Raw genomic sequence first — 24800 nt, forward strand, 5'->3', positions numbered from 1 at the left:
CCAGTGAATCCCCGGGGTTCCTTCCCTGTTGTGTAGGCGTGGAAGGATGCTGGTCTCCCGCTCTCAACCACAAGCAATGAAGCCTGCAAGCTGTTTGATGCCTCCCTGACCCAGGTATACCCACCAAGAGACTCCTGTCCTCCTTGACGGGTTCTGAGGAGGAGTTTCGATTGGCGAATGGTCTGTAAATCCCATGACAGTAAAGATCTGCACTTTGCCACAGAGGTTAAACATGGGGAATGTCTCAGCCAGCCCCAGTGGCCTTTTCCCAAGGTTCCCAGTTCAAGGGTAGATAGCAATGGATGACCCCAGGGGCCTGAAAATATTTAAGCCTCCACAGGTGTCCCACTGTGGCCTGCTGGGGGTTGTTGTGAGCTCTGCCATGAAGGCATGGGGTCCTGTCCTGAGGCTCATCTCCAGTTAGCTGGACCAAGACCTTCCACCGGTTCCCGGGCGCTTCCAAACCAGGGAAGAATCCTGTAGTTCAGGGACTTGGGGGCTTGTGGGTGAGGGGATAAGGTCTCAGAAGGAAGGTCAAGTGGCTTTTTTTTCTAGGTGGGATAATGGAGGCTCAGAAAATTGAGCTGCCTTGAGTCACATGTCACCTAGTCCATCGGAGGCAGAGCCAGGGTGCACCTGAGTCTGCAGACAGAAAGTCAAAGCTGCCTTTCCATCTCTGGCCTTTGTGTCTCTAACTGTAATGACCACGGGCCAAGGCCTTTTTGTTTGTTTGGGTCTCACACTGTAGCCCAGACTGGCCTGGAACTCACAGCAAGCGTCCTGACTCAGTCCCCCTGCTGTTGGCATTATGGATGTGAGCTGCCATGCCTGGCTTACCATGGTTATTTTCCAGAGAAATGAAGCGGGAATTGTGTAAGTGACTCCAGGACTCTTCTTGGTGTGGAAGAAAGGGACAGGCTGTATCTCATTTCTTGGAAAAGACCTTTTTTCCCCATAGTTCTTTTCTAGCAATGGGCATTTCTGCCCTAGGAGGTGTCTCCTAATCCTGTCTGTGTATTTAATCTCATCCTAGAAGGCCAATTAAGTTATACCTTCTTTGAATTAGAGTCCAGAAAATGCTCAGTGTTCTAGAAAGAAAAATAATTCAGATCTGGAACTCCTGCATTTGTAGAGCTTACGTGAGACCCTGAGTTTGATATTCAACACCCCTGACAGAAAAAAAAAATCAGAGTTTAGATACACCCCTTCATTGATACAGTCTAGGGCTCCAAGAGGACAGACTTGTTTTTTATTTCATTCAAGTATATCAAGTGGACCAATGACAAGAGTTTTGGTGGCATCGAGGGCTGCCTGTCTAAGCTCAAGGCAGCAGATCCAACCTTTGGTGAGTAAAGCTCTCCCTAGGCACTGTTCACACGCCCTGACTAGGGACTCACTTGTTTGGAGGGACAGTGACTGGGCTGACACTTGTACAGAGGAGGGATGATGACAGCTACAGTGTTTGGAACAATGGCTGCTCCCATGGGGATGTCGTTTCCTCAGAAGGCTCCAGATCTTTCTCTATCTTCAGTTTGACATAAGACATCATCCCCACTTCTTAGATGGGGAACCTGGGGCTCAGTGAAAGAGAGACACCAACCTGAGTCTAGCCGGCTGGAAAGCCCAGAATCCTGGAACTCTAGAGATGGCTCCTGAGACCTTTGTCAGGGATCTCAGGACCGGGACATCTCCAGAGCCACCAGAGCTGGGTGGAGATGGAAGACAGAACCTGGCTGATGGACAAGCCTTGTGTGTAGTGGGGCTGGGGGAAGTCAGTCCAGTACATTTCAGAATCCAGAGGGGTAGCCCAAGTGTGGGGTGAGGTTCCTGGCATTTGAGAAGACTTATAAAATGAAGATGAAGATGGATGTTAGGGACATTCTTTTCTTTCTTTTTTTAAGATTTATTTATTATGTACAGTGTTCTGTCTGCATGTACTCCTGCCTGCCAGGAGAGGGCACCAGATCTCATTATAGATGGTTGTGAGCCACCATATGGTTGCCAGGAACTGAACTCAAGATCTCTGGAAGAGCAGCCAGTGCTCTTAACCTCTGAGCCATCTCTCCAGCCCAGAGACATTCTTAATACATGCAGCAGCCTAGCCTAGCTAAAGCCAAGGGCCCTATTAACCTGGCACAGACAGAATTAGGAGACCCAGAGAAATGCAGGGCATTCCAAATGCAGCCCTAGGGACAGCTAGTGGTCAGAGGGACTCAGGCTATATGCAGGGTCCAATAGCTGGGCTGGGGGTATCCTAGCACTATGGTTCTTTTTTCCAGGCCAGTGACCTTGATTGAGTTCCGCCAATCAGGGAACACCCTGCCTTTCTGAAGAAGGGGCTGGGAAGCATGGGTAGGCCTGTACCTCAACACCTTCAGTTAGGACCACTCTTCCCATCATCATGTGTGAGGGCAGGGAAATGGGATCACAGTCTGTGCCCCAGGGCCTTGTTGATTCAACTCCCTGAATGGCTTCCACTGAGCATCCCAAGAGGTCTGGACTGGTTGTAGGAATAATACCAGCCAGTCAGCTGGTTCCCAGCTTCTGCCAGGCTCATGAGGGCAGAGGGAAGTACTTCAGACCTCGGGGTTCAACAGAGAGCCTAGGTAAAGAAATAACCTTGGGTACTTAGTAGGTGCCGCTGCCCCCTCTGCCTGCTGAAGCCAGAGCTGAGATCCAGGTTTTGACAGGGGCCTCACACACAGTGAGCCTGTACCCAGCGTGGCTCACACCTTATAGAATGTGGGGCTGGAGTAGGCTGAGTGACCAGCTGTTTCCAATCTTCTATCAGCCATGGGTCATGCCATCTCTAATGGCCTTGTGCTCATTGGCACGGGAAGTTCCGTGAAGCTGGACAAGGACCTGGACCGGGCTGTGAAGACGATGGTGGAGGTCTCCCAAACCCAGACTCTGACGCCTCGGGAGCAGCTGCATGTGTCTGCGGTGGAGACGTTTGCCAAGGGGTGAGGGGCCTCCCTGGGCTGGGGGGGTTTGGGACTCCAAGCTTGTGCCAGGTGATGCCTCAGAGGTTGAGAATCTCACCAACCTGCTCTGCCCCAAATTGAATGCTGAATGAAGAAGTATTTAGTAAGGATTTTCAGTTTAGTGTTAGGAAAAGCTATGGTTTATTCACATGGTTATTATTTTGATCACCACATCTAGGATTGAGAAGGAAACAATTGACCCTTTTGCTTCTTGCCCTAAAGGCTGTGTTTGTCAGTTTTCTGTTGTTGTAACAAAATACTCAAGACAATACATTTATCAGGAAGAAAGGTTTATTTTGGCATATGGCTTGGGAGGCTTCAGTCCTTGGGCACTTACCCTACTGGTCTTACTTCTTGGTAGTAATAGGTAGTAGATAGAGGAGGCTCCTCACCTCATAGCAGCCAGTGAAGTCAAGACGAGACCGAGGTCTTGATGTTCCCTCCAAGGGCATGCTTCCAGGGACCTAATTGAATATCAGTGGGCCCAAACTCTAGAAGGATGCCCTACTTCCCAACAGCACCACAGGCTGAGACACCCAGCTCACAACATACAGGTCTTTAGGGTTTGTTCAGGATTCCAACACTGTGTGCACCAGCTCTCTACCTTCCAGATGGTTCCCTGTCTCCATTCCCACAGTCCTCCAGGGCAGTCAGTCCCTTTGCTTAGACAGGTAGGATGTACTTTAGAACAGATACCTAAGCTGATTGTGAGGAGTCTCAGGGGCTTAGTCCAAGAAAGTCCCACCAGTTTCTAGCGACTCAGTGTAGATGTGGGGTTCTTGAGTGCCTTGTAGTGTTGGTGCAAACTGTCCTTGGCAATTGGTTAAGTCTCCTTGGACTGAACGATGGCTCAGCTGTTAGGGTGCTTGTGACACAGGTTTAAGGGTCTGAGTTCAGAAGCCCAGCACCCAGGCAATAAGCCAGGCATGGTGATGTGTACTGTAGCCTTGGGGAGGTGGAGACAGGCAGTCCCTGGTGCTTATTGGCCTACCAGTCTGGCTGAATTGGTAAGGTCCAGGTTCAGTGAGAGACTATGGAAATGAGGTAGATCACTTGAAGTGGACACCAGATGTTGACCTCTGGCCTGCGCGAGCATGCACACACGCACGCACGCACACATGCTTGCACACACACACACACACACACACACACACACACACACACACACACCCCTATTTTTCTCTTTCTTCTTCTTTGAAGATTTGTTTATTTTTTATTATGTGTCTTGAGTGTTTTCTTTATATGTATGTCTGTGTATCATGTGTGTGCCTGGTGCTCTAGCAGACCTGGAGAAGGCACCAGAACTCCCATAACTAGAGATAGAGATGGTTTTAAGCTGCGCGAGGGGAGCTGAATACTGAACCTGGGTCCACTGCAAGAGCAGCAAGTGCTGTTAACCACTGAGCCACCTCTCCAGATCCTACTGGTTTTCTTCTTGAAGTTGAATGAGTGGGTAAAATATCCCACTAGTTTTTGAATTTTATGAGGTACAACCTAACGTAGAAAATGTGTACCTATATATGTCTATAACATTTCTTTTTCCTGTGCAGTTGGGTATGGACTCCAGAGCATTGCCTGCTAAGGAAGCTCCAACTGGCTAGATGGAATTTTTTTCTTAATAGGAAACATTTTCTCTTTTTATTAGTTACTCTTAGTATACAAACCAGTGGATGTTATCATACCTTGCTCTCCTTCACCAGCACCCCTACTGTCTGTCCTCAAGCCCCTGCCCCACTCTGGCTTATTTTCTTCCTCCCCCCAAGAATGTCCCTCTGTTTTCATGTCACACATAGTCCATTGCCTTTTCTATTTCCTTCCCTGTTCAGATTACACCCCCTTTTAGTTTTGTGGCCTCTGCATGACACACAGACATAGCTAAAATTTATATATATATATATATATATATATAAAATTTATATATATATATAAAATTTTACTGATTTTTGTGTGCAGAGGTGTGTTAGGGTGTATGTACACATGTCTGTGTTGGTGAGAATGCATGTGCCCTGTGCTCAGAGAGGCCAGAAGAGGATGTCAAGTGTCCCATACTATGGCTCTCCATCTTAGTCCCCTGAGACAGGGTCTCTCACTGAACCTAGAGCTCATGGTCTTTCAGCTGGACTGTTGGCCAGCAAGCCCCAGACATCCTCCTTTCTCCACCACTGGGGTTACAGGGACATGGCCATGCCTGAATTTTACTCAGCTGCTGGGGATTTGAACTCAGGTCCTGATCTTTGTGCAGCATGTACTCTTACCCACTGTGCCATCTCCCCAGCCCCAGATATAACTGCTTAAAGCAGCCCAGGCAGATAGTGACATAGGATGGCTTTCCACACACCCCCAGCCCCATGGATGTGGACTTCATGCTCAGTGTGTTCTTGTCTTGCAGGAACTTCTCCAAAGCTTGTGATCTCTGGGAACAGATTCTCCTGGATTACCCAACAGACATATTGGCCCTCAGGTTTTCCCATGATGCCTACTTTTACCTGGGCCAACAGGAACAGATGCGGGATTCTGTGGCTCGAGTTTACCCCTTTTGGAAACCTGACGTCCCTCTTAGCAGGTACATGAAGACAAGAAGCCACATCATCTCATTCTTCCTTCTTTCCTCTGCTCTAAAGACTCAGAAACTCTATTGACCCCAGCCTAGAAATAACGAGACTCCTGCTGCTCATCTAAAAGGCTTCTTTCTCTTCATTTGATCTTCATCCCATCCTGTGAACAAGGTAGCACCATCGTGTATCAGTCAGATAGGATTTTTTTGTGTGTAGTAACAAGCATCCCCAAGATTATACTCTCTAAAGTGTAACACCCATACTTCATGTCCATCAATAGTTTTATTTTTTTAAGATAGGATCTGATTCTGTACCCAGGTTGGCCTCAAATTCATGGCAATTATGCCTCATCCTCTTAGATACTGGGATTACAGGTAATGAGCTACCATGCCTGGCTATTTCCTATCATCTGTCCAGGGCAAGTGTTCTGTGGCCACATCCTGGTCTGTTTTCAAGATGTATAGAGCAATGACCTGTGGGTACACCAGTTGCTACAAGGGCAAGGGGTGCTCTCCAGAGGGCTGTTTAGGTAGCATCTGGCAAATTCAGAACCTGTAGGGCAGGGTGACAGGCTAGAAATCCCCACAAAAGTCAACTTCCTCTTTGTATCTAAAGGAACCTGGAAGGCCGAGTGTCTTTTTCTTTCTGGGACTTTGTCTCTATGACTGTCACCTGATTGGACAAGAGGCACCCCCATTATTGAGAATCTTGTTTGTGTCTAAGTCTACTGATTGAAAAGTACTCACATCTAATACAAATACCTCTGTGTGAACCCTTGGAATGGTGCCTGACCACAGGTCCAACTACCACAGTTCTGCCTAATTGAAAATTAAACAACTCTCCAGCTAATTAGTACCTGACCTACAGTAATCCCTTGGTAAATTTTTTGTTTGTTTGCTCATTTTTTGAGGCAGGGTTTCTCTGTGTAGCCCTGGCTGGCCTGGAACTACCTCTGTAGGCCAGGCTGGCCTTGAATTTACAGAGATCAGCTTGCCTCTGCTTCCTGAGTAGTAAATTTTTTTTTTTTTTGGTTTTTCGAGACAGGGTTTCTCTGTGTAGCTTTGCGCCTTTCCTGGAACTCACTTGGCAGTCCAGGCTGGCCTCGAACTCACAGAGATCCACCTGCCTCTGCCTCCCGAGTGCTGGGATTAAAGGCGTGAGCCACCACCGCCCGGCAATATTTTTAAAGTCACCTTCTAGCCTCTGCTCTCCAGTAAAGCTGCCATTTGCCCCTGTGCTGGACAGTAAAAGTGACACCTGAGTCTTAGACAGTAGATTCTGTCTTTGCTCACACAGGATAGAGCCCCCCTGTCACCTGTGAACAACCGTCTTGGGGTTCAGTGCCTGGGTGACTGATGAGAAATGCAAGTATGTGGGCCAGAATGGAAGGTGAGCTGGACAAACAGGGCACTGGGGTCAGTTCTGGGGAGTGATTGGCTGGTCAGTGGGTGCTCACAGGCTGGGTGCAGGACGGTGCAACAGAAGCCTGAATGGAGTTACCCATAGTGCCAGGCTTCTCAGGGAGGTGACCATAGACCCTGTCATCCTCTGTGGAGAGACTGCATTGCTGTCTGAGGGGGTGGATCTTGCTGAGGAGTGGGTGAGCCATGTGGACAGCACAGGGTTCTGGGAAATTACCATCAGGCAGAATGCCACTTTGTCTTGTTCAAAAGGAAGACTGCGAAGCTCAGCTCCTCTCTGGGTTGAGGGCATGAGTCAGTCTTTTAGTGCTGCCCCTTGCTGAGGTCCTGAGCAGAATCGGGGTGTCACAAGTCCTTTCTTCGTTGACACCACCAGCTCCACACGGCCAGCCGTCTTACAAAGTGGACAACAATGATCAGATTGCCACCTGCCACATCTCACCTCAGTTCCTTCTGCGAAACCCCTGTATCCAAACACAGTCACATACAAGCCCTGGGTGTGTGGACTCCAGCCGCTCCTGCTGGGGACTCCATCCCACCTGTTCCTGTTCGGTTTCCTGGGAACTGAAGTCTTTTCTCTGTTTTCAGCTATGTGAAAGGCATCTATGCTTTTGGACTGATGGAAACCAACTTCTATAACCAGGCACTAAAGCTTGCCAAAGAGGTGAGTGGGCCCTTCTCAAGGTGTGAGGCCCTTTAGGGTATGGCCCCTCATGTGAGGACCAAGCAGCCCTCCTCCCCACCGTGGAGTGTCCTCTTGGGAGGGGCTGTTGTTAAGGCAAACAGCTCCCTGTTGATGACTGCTCTAGAGCCTCTGGAGGTCGCTGGAGCAGATGAGGCAGTGACACTCAGGGAGGTGCGGGCTCTGTCACTCAGGGGTTACCAGAGTGGTGGCTCTCTGCTTCTGTGAGTTCCAGTTGGCTCTAGAGCCGCAGGGCCAATTGGGACTGGAGCATTACAGGAGAGCTGGTTCTCCCTCCTTGAACTTTACCTTTCCACTGGGTCTAACCATGACCCACGAAGCTTGAGCTGGTTGGAGATTTCTAAGGTCATGGCCTGATCTTGTTATGTTCTTCCTCCCTGAGTAGGGAGGCAGAGTGTCTTTGTCCTGCCCACAGGATATAAAAAGTCATCACTCATCACTCAGGGTGCCTGCCAGTGGGAGGGGTGGAACCATTGTGGAGCCTGCTAGATCCTTCAGCCTCGGGCACTGCTTTCTGTATTCTGCTGGGATGTGCTGGCTGATCTGCAGCTCTGGGGACTCCCGTGTGGGTCTGAAATCAGGGTCAAGTGACAGGCCTGGGTACAGGGTAGCTCAGGCTCTGGAAGTCCTTCTCTGCCCCTCATTTCCTTGCAAGAGTAGAAACTCCTGTGCAAGGAGGCATTGCCATGCATAGACAGTGATGTATGCTCTTGGTCCCGGGTCACACCTGTCCTTGTGCATGCCTGCTCTTGCCAATGGTCTCTGCCTACACTCTTAAACACCTTGGTGGCCACAAAGGAGAGCTGCAGCTCAGAGAGAGAGGCTAGGCAGAACCCTCCCATGGTGATAAAGCTTAGGGGTCAGAATGTCTCCTAGGCCATCTGTGGAGATGGCTGTCTTTTAAGCAGCCTGGACTAGTACTTAGCTTCCCTACATCCCTGCTGTGGCTCCCGACCCAGGCATTGCCTCAGTTGGCCTGAAGTGCCCCCTCCTCAGGACAACATCCTCAGGGTGTCTGGCCTTTGCCTGAATCAGTCTCAATCCAGAATCAGGAATCAGGTGAAGGGTTTTTGTTTGGTCGGTTTTGGTTTTGTTTTCTTTAGCTCTGAGTCAGCCCTGAGGGCTCCAGGTAGCCTCTTGGGTATCTAAGCTCTATGATCAGGGTAGCCAGTTCCTGCATCTGTTGTTAAGCCACAGGAGGGCTCCTATGGTTTTGGAAACGACCTAGGTATCTGGAGGAGAGCAGGGCAGTTGAAGGAACTCTGAGTGGCATTCTGACAAGCTGATTCCAAAGAGAGATGGCCAAGGATGCCAACTCAAGTCAGAAAAGAAACAAGATGTGGCAGAAGAGTGTCCCCACCCATTGCTCTTTCCTGCCCTTGCTCCAGCTCTCCTGGTGCTATAGGCCACACTGACCTTAGAACCAGACCCCACAGACAGCTGGTAGATATGAAGACAAGGATGTAACGGTGTCCACCAGGTTTCCACAGGCAAAAGTGGACAGCACCAGGCTCCACAGAACTACAGTGACCTTACAAGGTGACAGCAAGCCCAGCTGGTCAACCTCTGGCGTGAGGGACAGCCAGAGAGTTGGAGTCTCCCAGGGAACCCTGTACGGGCTCCAGTTGAATGAGAATTCTGGTCACAAAGAACAGGGCTGAGTCCTATTTCTCAACTGTCCTGTGTGAAAGCAGAATGTTTGGAGAGGTTCCTTAAAGGGGTGCCAGTGCCCAGCATGCTCAGGATGCACCCTGCCATGTCCCCAGCTCCCCTGGTTCTCAGGCCCTCTGCACCAAGGCCTCACAGACATGCTGTGTGACCCCTGTCTTCCCACAGGGAGTGGACAAGACTGTGAAGGCTGAGGGGCAGGGCCAGGGGCCAGAGACTGATGGGGACACATTGCCAAAACCTTTGCAGCATGTGCCAGGCCAGCGCGGATGCACTCGTAGTTCTAGACATCAGGGAAGGCGGGCCTAAGGGACCCATGATTTGATGTGGGGCCCTGAGGACAAGCCAGTGATGGGGTTGCAGTGAGCCCCAGTTCACTGCCTCATGTCCAGCATTTAGAAGGCGCTCAATAAACGTGAACTGAGCTTGTGTATAGATGGAAAGCAGGTAAGAGCTAGTTCATGTGTCCTTCGGCCTCTCTATGGAACTCAGAGGTCATGTAGAGTTGGTTGTTAACAACATTGTTGCTAAATTCAGTTTCTTCTAACTGGGGAATCTGCCTGTGTAACCATCTCCTGAGTGTTAGTGGAAGGGGCAGCCTCTTGTCCTTCACCAGCAAAGACTGTGACAGTCTACACTATTGTAATAGCCTTGAGAGGACGGCAGCCCTAGAAGCCACCATGGGAAACTGAGGCACAATATCCTGGGTAGCATCTTGCACATGATGCTGGTATATCCAGGGAGCAAGTGCTGGCCTCCTGGAACCACAGCTTCCTCATCTGTGAGGTTGTCAGTGATGCCCTCCTCAGCAGCTGCTGTGGTGGGTAAGGCACAGACTATTATGTCCCAGGCACGTAGGACATGGGGCTGGTTTCGGATTGTAATTATTCTGAATTAGAGCCCAGTCTCATCCTTGTTCTTATTGGGCCCAGGAAGCCAGGCTAACACCCATTTTCTTTGTCCTCCCACCTCCTACCTCATGCAGGCTCTATCTGTTGAGCCAACAGATGCATGGTCAGTGCACACTGTTGCCCACGTACATGAGATGAGAGCAGAGATCAAGGACGGGCTGGAGTTCATGAAGAACACCAAAGGCCACTGGAAGGTAGGAGTTGAGACTTGGATGATCCAGTCTCATACCCGGAATCCCACCAAGGCTTGCTGGGTAGGACTTACAGATGTGGCTTAGTTCCCCAGGAGCTTAGGTTCAGCTTGGAGGCATCCCTGACAGCCAAGCATCCTCTGGGAGCTCCACAACATCCCAACATCTGCCAGCATTTTATAAGTGATTGTACAATTGGGGACTGCCTGAGGTGTTTTGCTATGAAAGGAATGGACCCAAAGGGTGCTGGGGAAGTCAGAGCCCAGCAAGGGTGGGCATGCTTAGGGCCCTGAGTTGCATGTGCCTCTGCTGCTGCCAGCAGGCTCCACATGGGATGATGGAGTGTTCTTCTGGACCACATGATGCAGTGGGTGGGAGAGAGGCAGGCCAATGGGGTGATGGTCCACTGATGTAGAGCTGGCATATGGGACTTAGGGTGGTTCAGATCCCTAATGTCTAGCCTGACCCTTTCCGTGTCCTGAACACAAGGTGGCCTTATTCCCTATTCCCTATTCCCAACTTTACTCATCCCTGCTCCTCACAGGCTGGTACCCCTCTGGGGCCGTTTTCTCCTTCCCCACTAGCTCTGGTGGTCCTTCTTCCTCCGTGTGTGCCTGTTTTCTCTGGACTTGCCTCTGGTACCTGACCTGGCCACCTCTCCAGGTGGCCTTGCTGCCCTGTCCTTCTGTGTCACAGCAGGCTCCAAGGGCACCACCAGCTGGGGAAACAAGTCCCTCCATAACCTGACACTGAGTAGTAGATGTTCAATACTTCAGAGACCAGGAGGATGCTGTGGCCACCAGCATCCCTCTTGAGATGTTCCATGGGCTAAAACTGTGATTGACAGCCAGGTCAATTCCCAGCATCTCCCGGCATGGTTCTAGGTGTAGCTGGCTTATAGGGAGGTTTATGAACATATCCCATTCTAAAGTTGCCCAGACTCCTGGGTCTGGAAAATTCTAGGGGGCACCAGAATACTAAAGCCAGGGAGGTCACTTTTTCCTGGATTCCCTGGAGCTTACTGATTAGGCAAGACTGTCTGGCTAGAAAACCTCCAGGCGTCCCCTGTGATTACAGGCATACACCATCATGTCCTGCTTTTAAGTAGGTGAGGGGAGTCAAACTCAGCTCTTCAATGCTTACACAGCGAACAATGTACCAAGTGAGCATCTCCCCACCCCAAAGTCGAACTTCTGGTCCTCTGTTTCTACTCCCTGGGATCACAGTGTGTGCTGGGATCACAGGTGTGGTCCACCATACCCAGTTGATTCAGTGTTGGGGATTGAACTCAAGAGTTCATAAATGATACCAACTGAACGCAGGCGCTCAGACTTTCTCTCGTTCTTTCTGCAGGATTCTGATATGCTCGCTTCCCATAATTATTGGCACTGGGCCCTGTACTTTATTGAGAAGGTAGGATGCTTGTCTCTTTGGTTGTCTCACACAGTGCAGATGTTCAGAGAAAAGCCCTAGCCCCTGCTGTGTGTCTGAACTCCGTGCAGCACCTTTGTGTGTTGGTACAAAAGATGGTGTCTTAGGGTTTCTATTGCTGTGATGAGACGCCATGATCAAAAGCAAGTTGGGGAGGATCAGATTTATTTGGCTTAATTTGTCCTTCACTGAAGGAAGCTGGGGCAGGAACTCAGACAGGGCAGGAAGGAACCCAGAGACAGAAGCTGATGCAGAGGCCATTGAGGAGTTCTGTTTACTGGCTTGCTCATCATGGCTTGCTCAGCCTGCTTTCTTATAGAACCCTGGACCACAAGCCCAGGGATAGCACCACACCCAGTGGGCTAGGCCCTCTCTCATCAATCACTAATTAAGAAAAAGCCCTACAGTCTTTCTTAGAGCCCAGTCTTATGGAGATACTTTCTTAATCGAAGTTTCTCAGATGACTCTAGCTTGTATCAAGTAGACATAAATCTGTCAGGCACAGATGATATCTGAAACAATACTGCATTCACATTCCAAGAGTTTTACAGGCTGAGTTCCTCAAAGACATTTTCCACTCTTGGGAACAGGGACTCCTTGACTTATTAGCTACTTTCCTGTTGCTGTGATAAGATACTGTGGCCAAGGCAACTTGTAGAGGGAAGGGTTTATTTGGCTAAAGGTTTCAGAGGCATTAGAGCCTCCGTCATGCTGAGGAAGCTGGCAGCAAGCTGCAAACATGGGTGCAGGACCTGGATGCTGAGAGCTCACACCATTCAGGCACAAAGCAGCATGGACTGAGTGTAGGATGAAGCCTTATGCTCTCAAAGCCTACCCCTAGTGATACACTTCCTCCACCAAGGCCACACCTCCTAAGCCCACACAAACAGTGCCACCAACTGGGGACCAAGTATTCAAACATCTGAGCCTATGGGGGACCCTTCACACTACCACAGGTGGTTTGAAACCCAATGCCTCTTTACTGCCTGGGATACAGGGAGGGTCTCAGATTGGACCTACAGCACCAGAAATAATTCTAGAAGAGCAGGCAGGGACAGATGATGGAGATGGGCAGTGGCCCATTTCTCAGGGTGCTTCTTGCAGCACTGGTACTGTAGAGAAAGTCTTGGAGGCTCCTAAGATGCCCAGAGAGAAGCATGTATGCAAGGTGAGGCCCTCATGACCCAAGGGTTGGGTTCACCTTCTCCCCTCTCCACACTGGGTGCCATTGAGCCCTGCCCATCTCTCTTAGTGGGGTCCTTGGTCAGCTAATCCTAGTATATTTCCAAGCATCGCGTTTTGACTTTTCCAGATGTTAACCACAGCAATTTCTCCTTTGCAGGGAGACTATGAGGCTGCGCTAACCATCTATGACAGCCATGTAAGTGCACTCACGTTGTTTATGGTTTGTTGCTGCAGTCGGCTTTTGTCTCTCATATGGGCCTGTTTGTGTTTCCCAGCCAGAGCTAATGGTGGGAGAATGGCCCAGACTTTGTAGGACAGCTGTTGTCAGAGCCATGTCCTGGGTCTGTACCATGGAGTCTCTGTTGATGTTCACCCATGGTGTTTGGAGATTGACATGTTTAAGGCAGTCTTTAAGTGTCACTGTCCTTTCAGATGGGTCCTCCTCCTCCTCCTCCTCCTCCTCCTCCTCCTCCTTCTCCTTCTTCCTCCTCCTCTTCTTCTTCTTTCTTCTTCTTCTTTTGAGACAGGGTTTCTCTGTGTTGCTTTGGAGCCTGTCCTGGAACTCGCACTGTAGAGCAGGCTGGCCTTGAACTCACATTGATCTATCTGCCTCTGTTTCCTGAGTGCTGGGTTTACAGGTGCGTGCCACCACTGCCTGGCTTGTTCACTTATATTTAATTTTTAAAAAACAGCAGAGCCAGGGTGAATGGCACATGCTATTTGATACCAGCACCCAGGAGGCAGAGGCAGAGTGATCTCTGTGAGTTTGAGGACAGCCTGGTCTACATAGTGAATTCTAGAAAAGCCAGAGCTACATAGTGAGACTCTATCTTTTAAAACATATCCCATTTATTTATTTTGTATGTGTGCATGCCTTGACATGTCCGTGAAAGTCAGAGAACATGCAGGAGTCACTTTTCTGCTTCTACTATGTGAGTTCCAGGCATCAATTCAGGCTTGGCTAACAAGTGCCTTTACTGAGCCATATGGCCACTTGTGTGTATCTATTAGTGTGTGTTTTAATTTTTTAAAGAATTTGTTTATTTTATGTGTTTTGCCTGCATGTATATATATGCACACAGATCAGAAGAGATGGCCAGATCCCCTAAAACTGGAGTTATAGATGGTTTGTTAGCTCCCATGTTGTCTTTGTTTGGGTTTCTATTGCTGTGAAGAAACACCATGACCATGGCAACACTTATAAAGGAAAACATCCAATTGGGACTGGCTTACAGTTCAGAGGTTTAGTCCATTGTTGTCATGGTGGGAAACATGGCAGCATGCAGGCAGACATGGTGCTGGAGAGGTAACTGAGATTTCTACATCTTGATCAGAAGACAGGAAAAGACTGCCCCATTAGCCCTAGCTTGAGCATGTAAGACCTCAAAGCCTGCCAACACAGTGGTGCACTTCCTCCAACAAGGCCACACCTCCTAACAGTACACTCTCTATGGGTCAAGCATTCAAACACATGATTCTGTGGGGCCATATCTCTTTAAACCACCACACATGTGAGTGCTGGGAAATGAACCCTGATCCTCTGGAAGATCAGCCAGTGCTCTTAATCATTGATCCATCACTCCAGACCCCTGTCTGTTTTTACTGTTTTAAGATCTAGGTTACAGAAATTAATCTAGTCATGGTGGGACAGACTTGCAATTGTAGTACTCAGGAAGCTGGAGCAGGAGGAGTGCAAGCTCAAGGTCTACCTGGGCTACCAAGTGAGTTCAAGGCTGGCCTGGGTAACTTAACTTCTTTCTCAGAATCAAAAGTTTTAAAAAGAAGCCTGAGGATATCATTGTTAGAGCACTTGCTTAGCATGCTTGGGATCCTAGGTTCAACCCCCAGTGTTACATAAAAAAAGGGAAGAAAAAGGAAAGTTGTGGGGGCTAGCGAGATGGGCCAATGTTTAAGAGTACAGACTCTTGTTCCATAGAACCCAGGTTCAGTTCCAAGCACCCACATGGTAGCTCATAACTATGTGTAACTCCAGTTTCAGGAGACTAAGTGCCCACTTCTGGCCTCTGTGGGCACCGCTCACATGTGGTACACCATCTTACATGCTGACAAAACACTCATATACATAAAATGATGATGATTATGTTGATAAATTGTGTAGCATTGCAGCATTAGCATATTGATTTCACGGGGCCCCATCCTACCTGCCACCTCCTGAACCTTGCCATCTCCCCAAACTCAAATTCTCCTTTTGTTAGGGTCCTGTATAAGTCCCACAAAGACCGCCATCCACGTATGCGGTCAACAAGAGCGTTTGTCATCTTGAGAAAGACTCCAGTATCCTGGGACCGACCATTCCACACCAAGGCAAAATGCTGATGGCCCTGAGAGGAGCTCACAGTAGCTGGTTGTAAGCACAGCCCAGGGGCATTCCAAGGGCGTTCAGGTCACTTTAGATTTGATTGGCCTAAGCAAGTAGCAATCTTATTAGTACGTTCTAATTGGCCAGGACTAGTCAAGGGCTGGTCATGTCTACAGTTTTTCATTTTGGGGCAGGCCTGGACAAGTCCCAGGCTTTGTCCTTATTTGGTTATCTTGTGCTTGCTGACTGTGGTGGCTCAGGGCTGGCCTGGCACTCCATGCACTAGGCCTCCTCATCCTTGTTGTCAGGGGTGTTGATTAATTGCCCCTTGTTCATGGCTCCCTCTGAATCTGCTTGTTCAGTCTCAGGAAACTGAAATTGAGGCCTAATCTCTGAGAGAAGACTGCGCAGTCTGTTATGGCATCTGCTTGCTCCTCTCACTCTGGCTCTCTCACTCTCAGCCCGTGGGTTAGCTTTGAAAGGAAAAACTGGCAAGTGAGGACTTAGCAATAACATTTTGGCATAGGGTGCTCTTAATATGGGGGCCTGACTACCAGAAAAATGCCTGCCAAACAGTGGTCCCTGGGAGGAATCCTTATGTCTTAGAAAGAAATGGAGGCGATGTGCACTGTGTTCTCTGAGGTGTAGACAGGTCTCCTAGTAAGCCAAGTGGAACCAAGAAACATGACAGGGCAAGATAGGTGTCTCCTGCCAGAGCAGCCTTAGGCACGGGGCTTGGGGTATCAGATGACAGGGCCCAGCACAAATCCTGGGAACTGTACAGTGGGCTCATGTGTGTGTGTGTGTGTGTGTGTGTGTGTGTGTGTGTGTGTGTGTGTGTCTGCAAATGCACCCCTCATACATTCTGACCCCCACAGAACATATTCATCTGGTAGAGGCTGTGGTCTTGATCTTAGCCCGAAGGCTGAGAAATGATGAGGATGATGCTCCTGATGGCTGGATGCTGGGGATGATGATTATAGCTTTTGTGTGCTGTAAGCTGTCATTATTTGACCCTCTGAGCCTGGCCTCCCATGATCCTTGTCTTCCAGATCCTCCCGAGGCTGCAGGCCAAAGAAACCATGCTGAATGTGGTGAACAGCTGTTCCATGCTCTACCGTCTTCAGATGGAAGGTAGCAGACTCTCTTCCCTCTCCCTATACAAAGAGAGAAAGTATGATTGCCGATCCTGAGGGCCAGTGCCTGAACCACTGGCCTTGAGATGAATTGGCCTGGCTGTAGCTTTGCATGCAAGCTTATGCAGCTGTCTCCATGCCAGTCTAAGACAACTGACCTAGGCTCAGCTGCCTTTTATTCTATTCTCAACTACTCCTTGGTGTACTGGCCTTAGACTCAGGACCTTGCCACTCTCATAGCCTGCCTGGCAGGCCTTCAGGGCACAGGTGCCACCTGGCTACGGGCTGATGCCTCTTTTCCTAGATCACAGGAGGTGATAATTTCCCAACTCTGACATTGCAGAGGCTTCTCAGACTGTCACCCTAGGCTTCCCAGTTGGCTTGACAGGGCTGACTTCCTGCCCATGGCTGGAGGACCAGATGACGCCTCACAGAGAGAGACACTAAGGAAGGCCAGAGCTCCAGAATCCCAGCATGAGGGGTGAGGTGGGGTTACCGAGTGGTTGGCAGACTGGGAAAGGCCTCTTACTTCCTCACTGTTGTGAGGCAAGGATCACTGTTCAATTTTTTTTTTGAAGAGGGGTGATTTGAGACAGGGTTTCTCTCTGTAGCCATGACTGTCCTAGAACTCATGCTGTAGACCATGCTGACCTCGAATTCACATAGATCGGCCTGCCTCTACCTCCCAAGTACTAGGATTAAAGGCGTGCACCACCACTGTCTGGCCCTCACTGTTCAATTTCAATTTGATAGGCTGAGAAATAGATGTCGAGGGCCTTCTGGGTTGCTAGAGATGTCCTAGAGAAGAAAGCTGAATCTAGCATTCCAGTACTGAGAGGGAAGAAAAGGAGGTGGAGGCTGGAGGCTGGGGCAGAGGTGACGACTTCTAGAGCCAGAAAATTCACATTTAAGGAGAAGGGTGTTACTGATGCCACTGGTTTTATTGAATGCCCATGGTGTATCAGGTACTAGACTTAAAAATTTTATTTATTTTTTTGTATGTGAGTATTTTGCCTGCATGTATGTCTGTGGCTTGTTTGTGTGCCTGGTGCCTATGGAGGTCAGAAGAGGGCGCTGAGTTCCCTGGAAATGGAGTTATAAAACACTGTAAGCCACCATGCAGGTACTGGGAACCGAACTCAGGTCCTCTGGAAGAGCAGCCAGTGCTCGTAACCACTGAGCCATCTCTCCACAGGTACTAGACTTGGGATTACGTAGGGAAATTTTAAAACATGTTTTTTGGGAGTCTGAAAGGGGACTAGGAATAGTTTGATAACTTGTGACAATTTCTCAAATTTGCATTTACTCCATGGGTGTAGCGTGAATCTTAAAAGGTCTCATTAATAAAAACAAACCCAGAGCTAGGTATTGGGGTGAACCCTGAAAGATCAGAGAAACAGAACAAGACACAGCTAACCTCACCTCGCCAATTCATCAGCTGATCTTGTTTTCTCAAACTGGAAGCCTCTGAGTCCTCATCTGAATGGATCTCAGCTGAACTGCTGGTAAAAGCTAAAAGCTTAGAGAAGTTCTATTTCCTGGTGCACACCTTATATACCTTTCTACTTCCTGCCATCACTTCCTGGAATTAAAGGCGTGTGTCATCATGCCTGGCTGTTTCCAGTGTAGCTTTGATCTCACAGAGATCCAGAGGGATCTCTGCCTCCAGAATTCTGGGATTAACACTGTGTGTGCCACCATTTTCTTGCCTCTATGTCTGTCTAGTGGTTGTTCTCTTCTCTGACCCAGAGAAGTTTATTAGGGTGCAAAATATATTGCAGAACACAATATCACCACACATGGGTTTGTTGCTTTTCTAGGAAAACAAGGAAAGCAGAGGCCTTGGTGGCCCCACTCCCCTCCCAACCTCTCACAGGGAGAAGATTGGATGGGCTTCTGAGGGACGTGGGTGCAGAAGACGTCTGCTGTCTCACACCAACCCCTTGGCTCCTCTTTTCCTCCCCAGGGGTGCCCCTTGGCCAGCGCTGGCAGGCTGTCCTACCTGTGATTAAGAAGCATACCTGAGACCACAACTTTCTGTTCAATGAAGCTCACTTCCTGATGGCCTCCCTGGGTGCATGGGACCTCCAGGCCACACAGGAGCTGCTGACCACCCTGCAGGAGGCCAGCAAGTATGTGAGGCCCTGACACCATGAAGCCTGCCGACTGAGAGGGTGAAGTAGTGCAAGGGTTGGGCCAAGGCCTGCTAGGGGTCACCCTGCCTTCTTGGGGAAACCTTAGAGTGAGGTCTGGCTGGTGAGCAAGGCTTTGAAGATACCCATGCTTCTAGGTGGGTATCCCCTAGGTGGGCGCCCATGCAGGCATGTATTTCATAGCTGTCTGACTTCCAGGGGTCCAGCTGGTGTCCTCTTTGCTCTGAGCCTCAGTTCTTTTATCTGTTGGAAATGTGTCTTCTGGGCTGACCAGGGGCCTGGGGGACAGGTTGCCGAAGACACAGTCATTGGTAACCATGGTAGTGCAGGCTGTTGGTGCCCAGGCTTTGCCTACCATGTCTGCAGTCTGATCTCTCCACAAGGGCTGTGCTGTTACACCACTTTCCAGATGGGCAAACTGAGGCTGGAAACAGGGAGCCCTGTCCTCTCCCTACAGTGGGCAGATGCTTACTGCTCCCATCAGACTGCCATCAGGCAGCTGGGGAAGGGCCTAACCTTTGTGTCCCTGGCCCAGGTGGGACTTTGTAGAGGTGGATGCTGAGCTTTGGTCTTGGTGACAGGTCCCCCGGGGAGAACTGCCAGCACCAGTTGGCACAAGATGTGGGGCTGCCCCTGTGCCAGGCCCTTGTGGAGGCTGAGAACGGGAACCCTGACCGAGCCCTAGAACTTCTCTTGCCAATCCGCTACCGAATTGTCCAGATTGGGGGCAGCAATGCTCAGGTGAGCCATCTGTATACAGGGAATCAAAGGTTGGAGTGCCAGGTGTCTCCTGTGTTGTGGGTACTCATGAGGTAGGAGTACCCTGTTTCACACTGACACCAGGGTATGCTGTTCGGGGTGGTGTTCGTCTCAGTGGTTCCTTTGGGTTGGGGGCCCATCCCTGGTCCCCAATGCAGGTGCTTAACTTGCTTAACTGATTTCATAGAGAGACGTCTTCAACCAGCTGCTGATTCATGCGGCCATCAACAGCACCTCCAGCGCCCATAAGAATGTGGCCCGGTGAGCACTCTGCCCTCCCTACAGCCTGGCATGGGCTGCTCCCCCATGATCTCCCTATGCATGTCCCTGCCTTGGCATGTGTGCTTCTGATTTGGGGGTTCAGAAAGCAGGAGGCAAACTGGGGGTTTGGTTCTCTTTCATTAGCAGGCTGAACTTGACAAAGGGGGACAGCCAGTACCACCCTTTTGCCCAACCTCTTGCCACCCCAGCCTACTTCCCATTTTAGCCATGCTGAAGTACACAGACAGCCAGTACATCTGCTCTCAGGTCTTTGCATGTGCTGTGCCCTCTGCCTGGGACATTTTTTTTTCCTTGTCTGTTCTTTTAGGCCTCAGCTCTCAGTCATTTCCAACCTTCCTGGGCTGGGGGTGGGATGCAGTACTGAGCAGGTGGGTGTGAGGACCCTATGAGAAAACCAGCTCATCACCAGTTCATCTGGACAGTCCCATAACTGGTTAGGAGCAGAGGATGATGGTGGATCTGGTGAGGGGGTGGAGGAGCATAGGGGTGTCCCATGGAGGTGTGGAGGGAGATTAAATGTCCAGTGCACTTAGCCAGTGGGCCTGGTTAGGAGAGAAAGCCATAGACCTAGAAGGTAGGGGTGTTTGGAGAAACTCCTACAGTCCTAACCATTATACTTTCTGTCCCTGGCTCACCCCCTACCCTACCAAGGAGAGGGCCCCTGGGTCCCTGTCCTGTGAGAAGAGGTCTAGGCAGGTGCCCTGGCCATTGAGCCAGACCCCAGCAGTGCAGGTGATGCCTGGGAACATTTGAACTACTCTGAACTCAGAAACGCCATGGACACATGTCCCTGTTTATGTCACTCCATGTCCATGTGCAAAAGCCATACGTGATGTGTAGTGGCTGAGCACCCTGGGGGACCTGCTGTAGGTAAAAGTCAGGCCTGTGGTCACAGAACGGGGATGTGGGCTGTGTGGACAGAGGATCAGGCTGAGGGTTCAGCTGAGGCAGATTCTAGGGTGTAGTGTGGCCCACACTGGAGTGGATGTGATGAATCAGGTCCTGCCCAGGAGAGGTGAGGTAGTGTAGGGGAGAGAGGTGGTACAGCTGCCTGGGAAGACCCTGCAGGGGTGGAACATTCCTTCAAGTGCCCCCCCCTGCAGCCCAGCCCCTTCACAGGCAAAAGCTCTCTACTGTGGTTTGGGTGGTTTGCGTATGGACCCCCGGGTTCCATGTGCTAGACATGGGTTCTCCAGTTTGGAAGTGTTAAGAAGAGGAAGAGAATTGAGAGATGAGAACTCCTGGAATGGGGTTCTGGGGCCCCATCCTCAGAAGATATTAAAGTAGTTCTCAAGGATCCCTAATTAGTACTCTCCACAGGGGAATATTACAGAGTGAAGCCCCTCAGTTTGCTTGGCCTCTTCTGCATTCTGCCCTTTGCCTTTCTGCCTCTCTTCCTTGTTTTCCCAACCAAACAGTCTTATCTGGAGTCAGATAAGGGCCTAGGTCTTGTACTTCCAGTCTCTGATACCTAGCCAAATAAAATCTTTAATTTTACAATGTTCCCAGCCTCGGATATTTTGTTATAGCAGCAGAAAGTAGGCTGATACATTTCTACCCTGGCTCTGGTGTTGTCCCCTACCTGTGTACCAACCCCCAGCCCCTTAACCTCACACACTCCCCACAGACCCACCATTGTTAACCTAACTCTATCTTAATCTCCTTGGGTGTTAACAAAACAAACTAAACACAGACCTGATGGTTTGTTCACACACCAGACTCATCTCATCTTGTAGTTCTGAAAGCTGAAATGTCCTGGATCAGGGTCCAGCAGGGTTCAGTTTCTGGCGCACTCCTCTTCCTGGCTTCAAAGCTTCTTGCTATGTCTTGCTTCCCTGAGCACTTAGAGAGCAGGCTCTTATGTTTCTCACTGGGACACTAATCCCAGTGTAAGGGTCCTACCCCTTAAGTCATGCTGATGACCAGGGTTTCAAGGGTATCAGTATTCAGCCACAGCAGGTTTTGAGTCTGATTGATCCCATCTTCCTTTCTATAAATTGAGGCTTCCCTACACCTGCCTATTCTTTCACTTGCTTTTCCCGGACCAGTCTCACATGTGGCTTCCTGTCAGACACCATGTCTCCTGTCCCTCAGGTCCTCAGTCTTAGCCTGTGACAGGAGCCTGTCTATGAGGTCTTCGGCCATGGCTTCCCCAAGACAGGCTAAGCCTCAGTGATAACCCCACACTGGAGTCCTTATCTCTAGTGTTTTCTCTCAGGCAGAATCAAAGTACTATCCAGCTGACTGTATCCATTTGCTCCTGCCTGTCATGCTCCCACATCCTTCTAGAAGGTTCTATAACAAAAACTCTGTGTGTTTCCACAGGAGCCTTCTGTTGGAGCGTGATGCCTTGAAACCCAACTCACCCCTGACTGAGAGGCTCATCCGCAAGGCAGCTACTGTCCATCTTATGTAGTGCCCCAGGCCAAGTCCTTGGTCTACAGCTCAGCACTGACCTCCTGGCATTGGGTTGACTTGTCTGGTTGGGTTAGGGTTAGGAAACAGAGGATGAGGTTCAGTCCTGAGCAGAATCCTCCAAATCAGTAGTTTGGTAGAAATAGGGGACACAAGTTAATTTTGAATGATATTCAGATTCCTCTCAGGGCCAACATGCATTTTCAAGCTCTGGAACCCAAGCAGTGCTATTATTTGCAGATGCCTTGAACACTGGATTTTCTTGTTCTGAGGCTGGCAGTCAGAGCAGAGCTGTGGCCAGCTCAGCTTGGAATTATAGAAATGCCTTCCACATATACCTGGTACTAGTGAAAGCTTTTCATTTACTTTTTCTTATATTCTACACAGGTCCTGCTGTCCCATTTCCCTAGGGTGGATTCCAGTGAGCTGCCTGGGGTCCCAGCTAGCAGAGGATTTTCCTTTGAGTGGGGGAGGGGACTCTGCTTCACTGTCTTTGGTTGTCAGCCCCAGACTGCTGCACCTGCCACCATCCCCAAAGATGAGGGGAAGGATGACTTCTGTGTCCCTGGGGGGATTTGGTGGTGCCAACTGGAGCTTCTCTTAAAGTGCACATGGGAGTGAATCTTGAGGGGTGTGGCTTCCCTGGCAGACCTCTGACTCTGCTCCTATGAGTAGGTCTGAGACCTGAGCCCAGAGCTGCTCTGCTGTGGCAAATAACCAGAACACTGACATGGCTCCCACAAGACTTCAACCCATCTCCTGCTTCTGTGACAGCCTTTCCGTGATATCCTCCTGGAAGGGCTGGTGCAGGCTTGATGCTGTCCTCCGGAAGGGCAGATGCAAATGCAAAGATGTTCCTCAGGTCCCTTCAGTTCCCACTCAATATGGACTGACGGGCATGTCTCCCAGGGGACATAGAGGTTTCCACACCCCCCAAGCTTTGCTCAGTCTGCCCAGACCTGGACAAATTCTGGGCATTAAAATCATTTCTATTCGCTCCTATGGGCACCTGTGAGCATCTCTCTCCTAGGTGCCAGGTTTGGGTTGGGTCCTTGGGAGATGGCTACTCCTTTGATTTTCAGTGGATGGGGCAGCAAGTCAAGAAATTGTGTAATTGCTGTAGGATTTTAAGAGGTACTGTCTCTCTACCCAGGAGCCTGGGACAGGTGCCCAGGGAGGAGCCTCTGCATGATTTTTTTTTTTTTTATTACCTGATTCCAAACAATACATGATTTGCCCAGGAAGCAGAAGCCTTCCTCCCTCTTTCAGGAAGCCTGTCACCCTGGCTGTGGGCTGGCGACAATGCCTTCTCTTTGCCTGTCAGCCCTCAGCACCTGCCCTTGCTATGACACCACTTTCCGCTATGATTTCTCTCTGGTCAGGAAGAGTAAGCTCTGTATCACCCCGCTACTCAGTGGCTTCCACTGAATACCTGCCTGTAAAAGCTGGTGTGTAGGCTTTAATGAAGAACGGCATGAATCTACCAAGGACAGACACTGATTTAAAGACAAAGTGTGTGTGTGTGTGTGTGTGTGTGTGTGTGTGTGTGTGTGTGTGTGTGAAGAGATGGCCCCGTGGTTAAGATCACTTGTTGTCCTTCTAGAGGACCAGAGTTCAGTTCCCAGCACCCATGGGGCAGCTCACAACTGCCTGTAACTCCAGCCTCAGGGGATCTGACACCCTCTTCTGGACACTGTAGGCACCTGCATTTTTTTTTTACACATTCACACATCAACAAAAAAGGAATAAATGTGTATTGTTAAAGCCTAAAGAAATTGCATAGTGAATTATTAATTTAGGGGTATGCTTTACTGATCATCTACTATGAATTGATATAATACAAAGTGAAGTGTTGGTGGACTTGCAGATGCTGGGACCTAACACTTTAGAGGGCACAGAAGGAGTGGGGCCAAGAACTCTTGGGGCTTGGACTGTAGGTAGATCATCCACCACTGTGGTTCTGCCAATCCTCTTGGGTACGAGTAAGCAGAGCCTGGCTCTTACAATTCCAGATATGGTGCAGGTCACACGGAACTGGTAACCATCCCTGGCAGGTGGGAAAGCTTGGGCCCAGCAGAGCCAGTTTGCCCACTGGTGAACAAAACCTGCAGAGAAGACAACCAAACTTGATGGTCTCCTTTCGGCTCCCTCTATCCAGGCCACCCCTAGACTTAATTGATCGAGAGACCTTGAAGCCAGCGTCCTGTTAATAGCTATCCAAAGGCTCCTGATACTGACCGCTAGGAAGTGCTGTGGCTGGCTCCGTCATTGTCACTCTTCTCCAGTTTAATGAAACTCGGAGCCCAAGATCAGAGGATCTGGGGGACGGCCGTGGGGGGAGCAGAGAGGGCCAGCACATCAGAGTACAGGAGTGAGGCCTCAAGCTGCGGAGAGAGTGCTCGGACGCAAGAGAAATCAGGGATGCCAAGACAATCACCGAAGAAAGTAGCGGTCAGGACGAACTCCTTCCTAGCTGCTTGACCATCCTCCATATCCCACCCTCACCTCCTCAGCCCGGTTGCTTAGCACAGCCACAGCCGGAACGCAAATACACTTGCAGTGCGCGTATAGAGGAGACTCACGGGAACTTCCGGTGGGAGTATCCGGCGCCGAGCGGAGCCAATCGGTGGCGTGGAGTCCCTGTGAGTGCGCATTGGTCTCGCACATCAACACTGACTACAATTCC

At 49.9% G+C, this 24800-nt stretch overlaps 1 protein-coding gene across 1 annotated transcript; it reads left to right on the forward strand.

Annotated features, from left to right (window-relative positions):
- Positions 1–808: 808 nt before the first annotated feature.
- Positions 809–23139, forward strand: LOC128116171 (tetratricopeptide repeat protein 38-like). Its single transcript, XM_052747374.1, is given in 13 exon segments — positions 809–814; positions 1264–1345; positions 2792–2963; positions 5374–5547; positions 7549–7624; positions 10317–10436; positions 11787–11846; positions 13207–13245; positions 16422–16503; positions 18472–18637; positions 19240–19399; positions 19605–19678; positions 22025–23139. Coding segments are annotated over 13 exon segments (1302 nt in total). The 3' UTR covers positions 22116–23139.
- Positions 23140–24800: the final 1661 nt, after the last annotated feature.

This window comes from Peromyscus californicus, unplaced genomic scaffold, assembly GCF_007827085.1.
Source record: "Peromyscus californicus insignis strain IS unplaced genomic scaffold, ASM782708v3 Scaffold_20__1_contigs__length_68692818, whole genome shotgun sequence".
Taxonomy (NCBI): domain Eukaryota; kingdom Metazoa; phylum Chordata; class Mammalia; order Rodentia; family Cricetidae; genus Peromyscus; species Peromyscus californicus.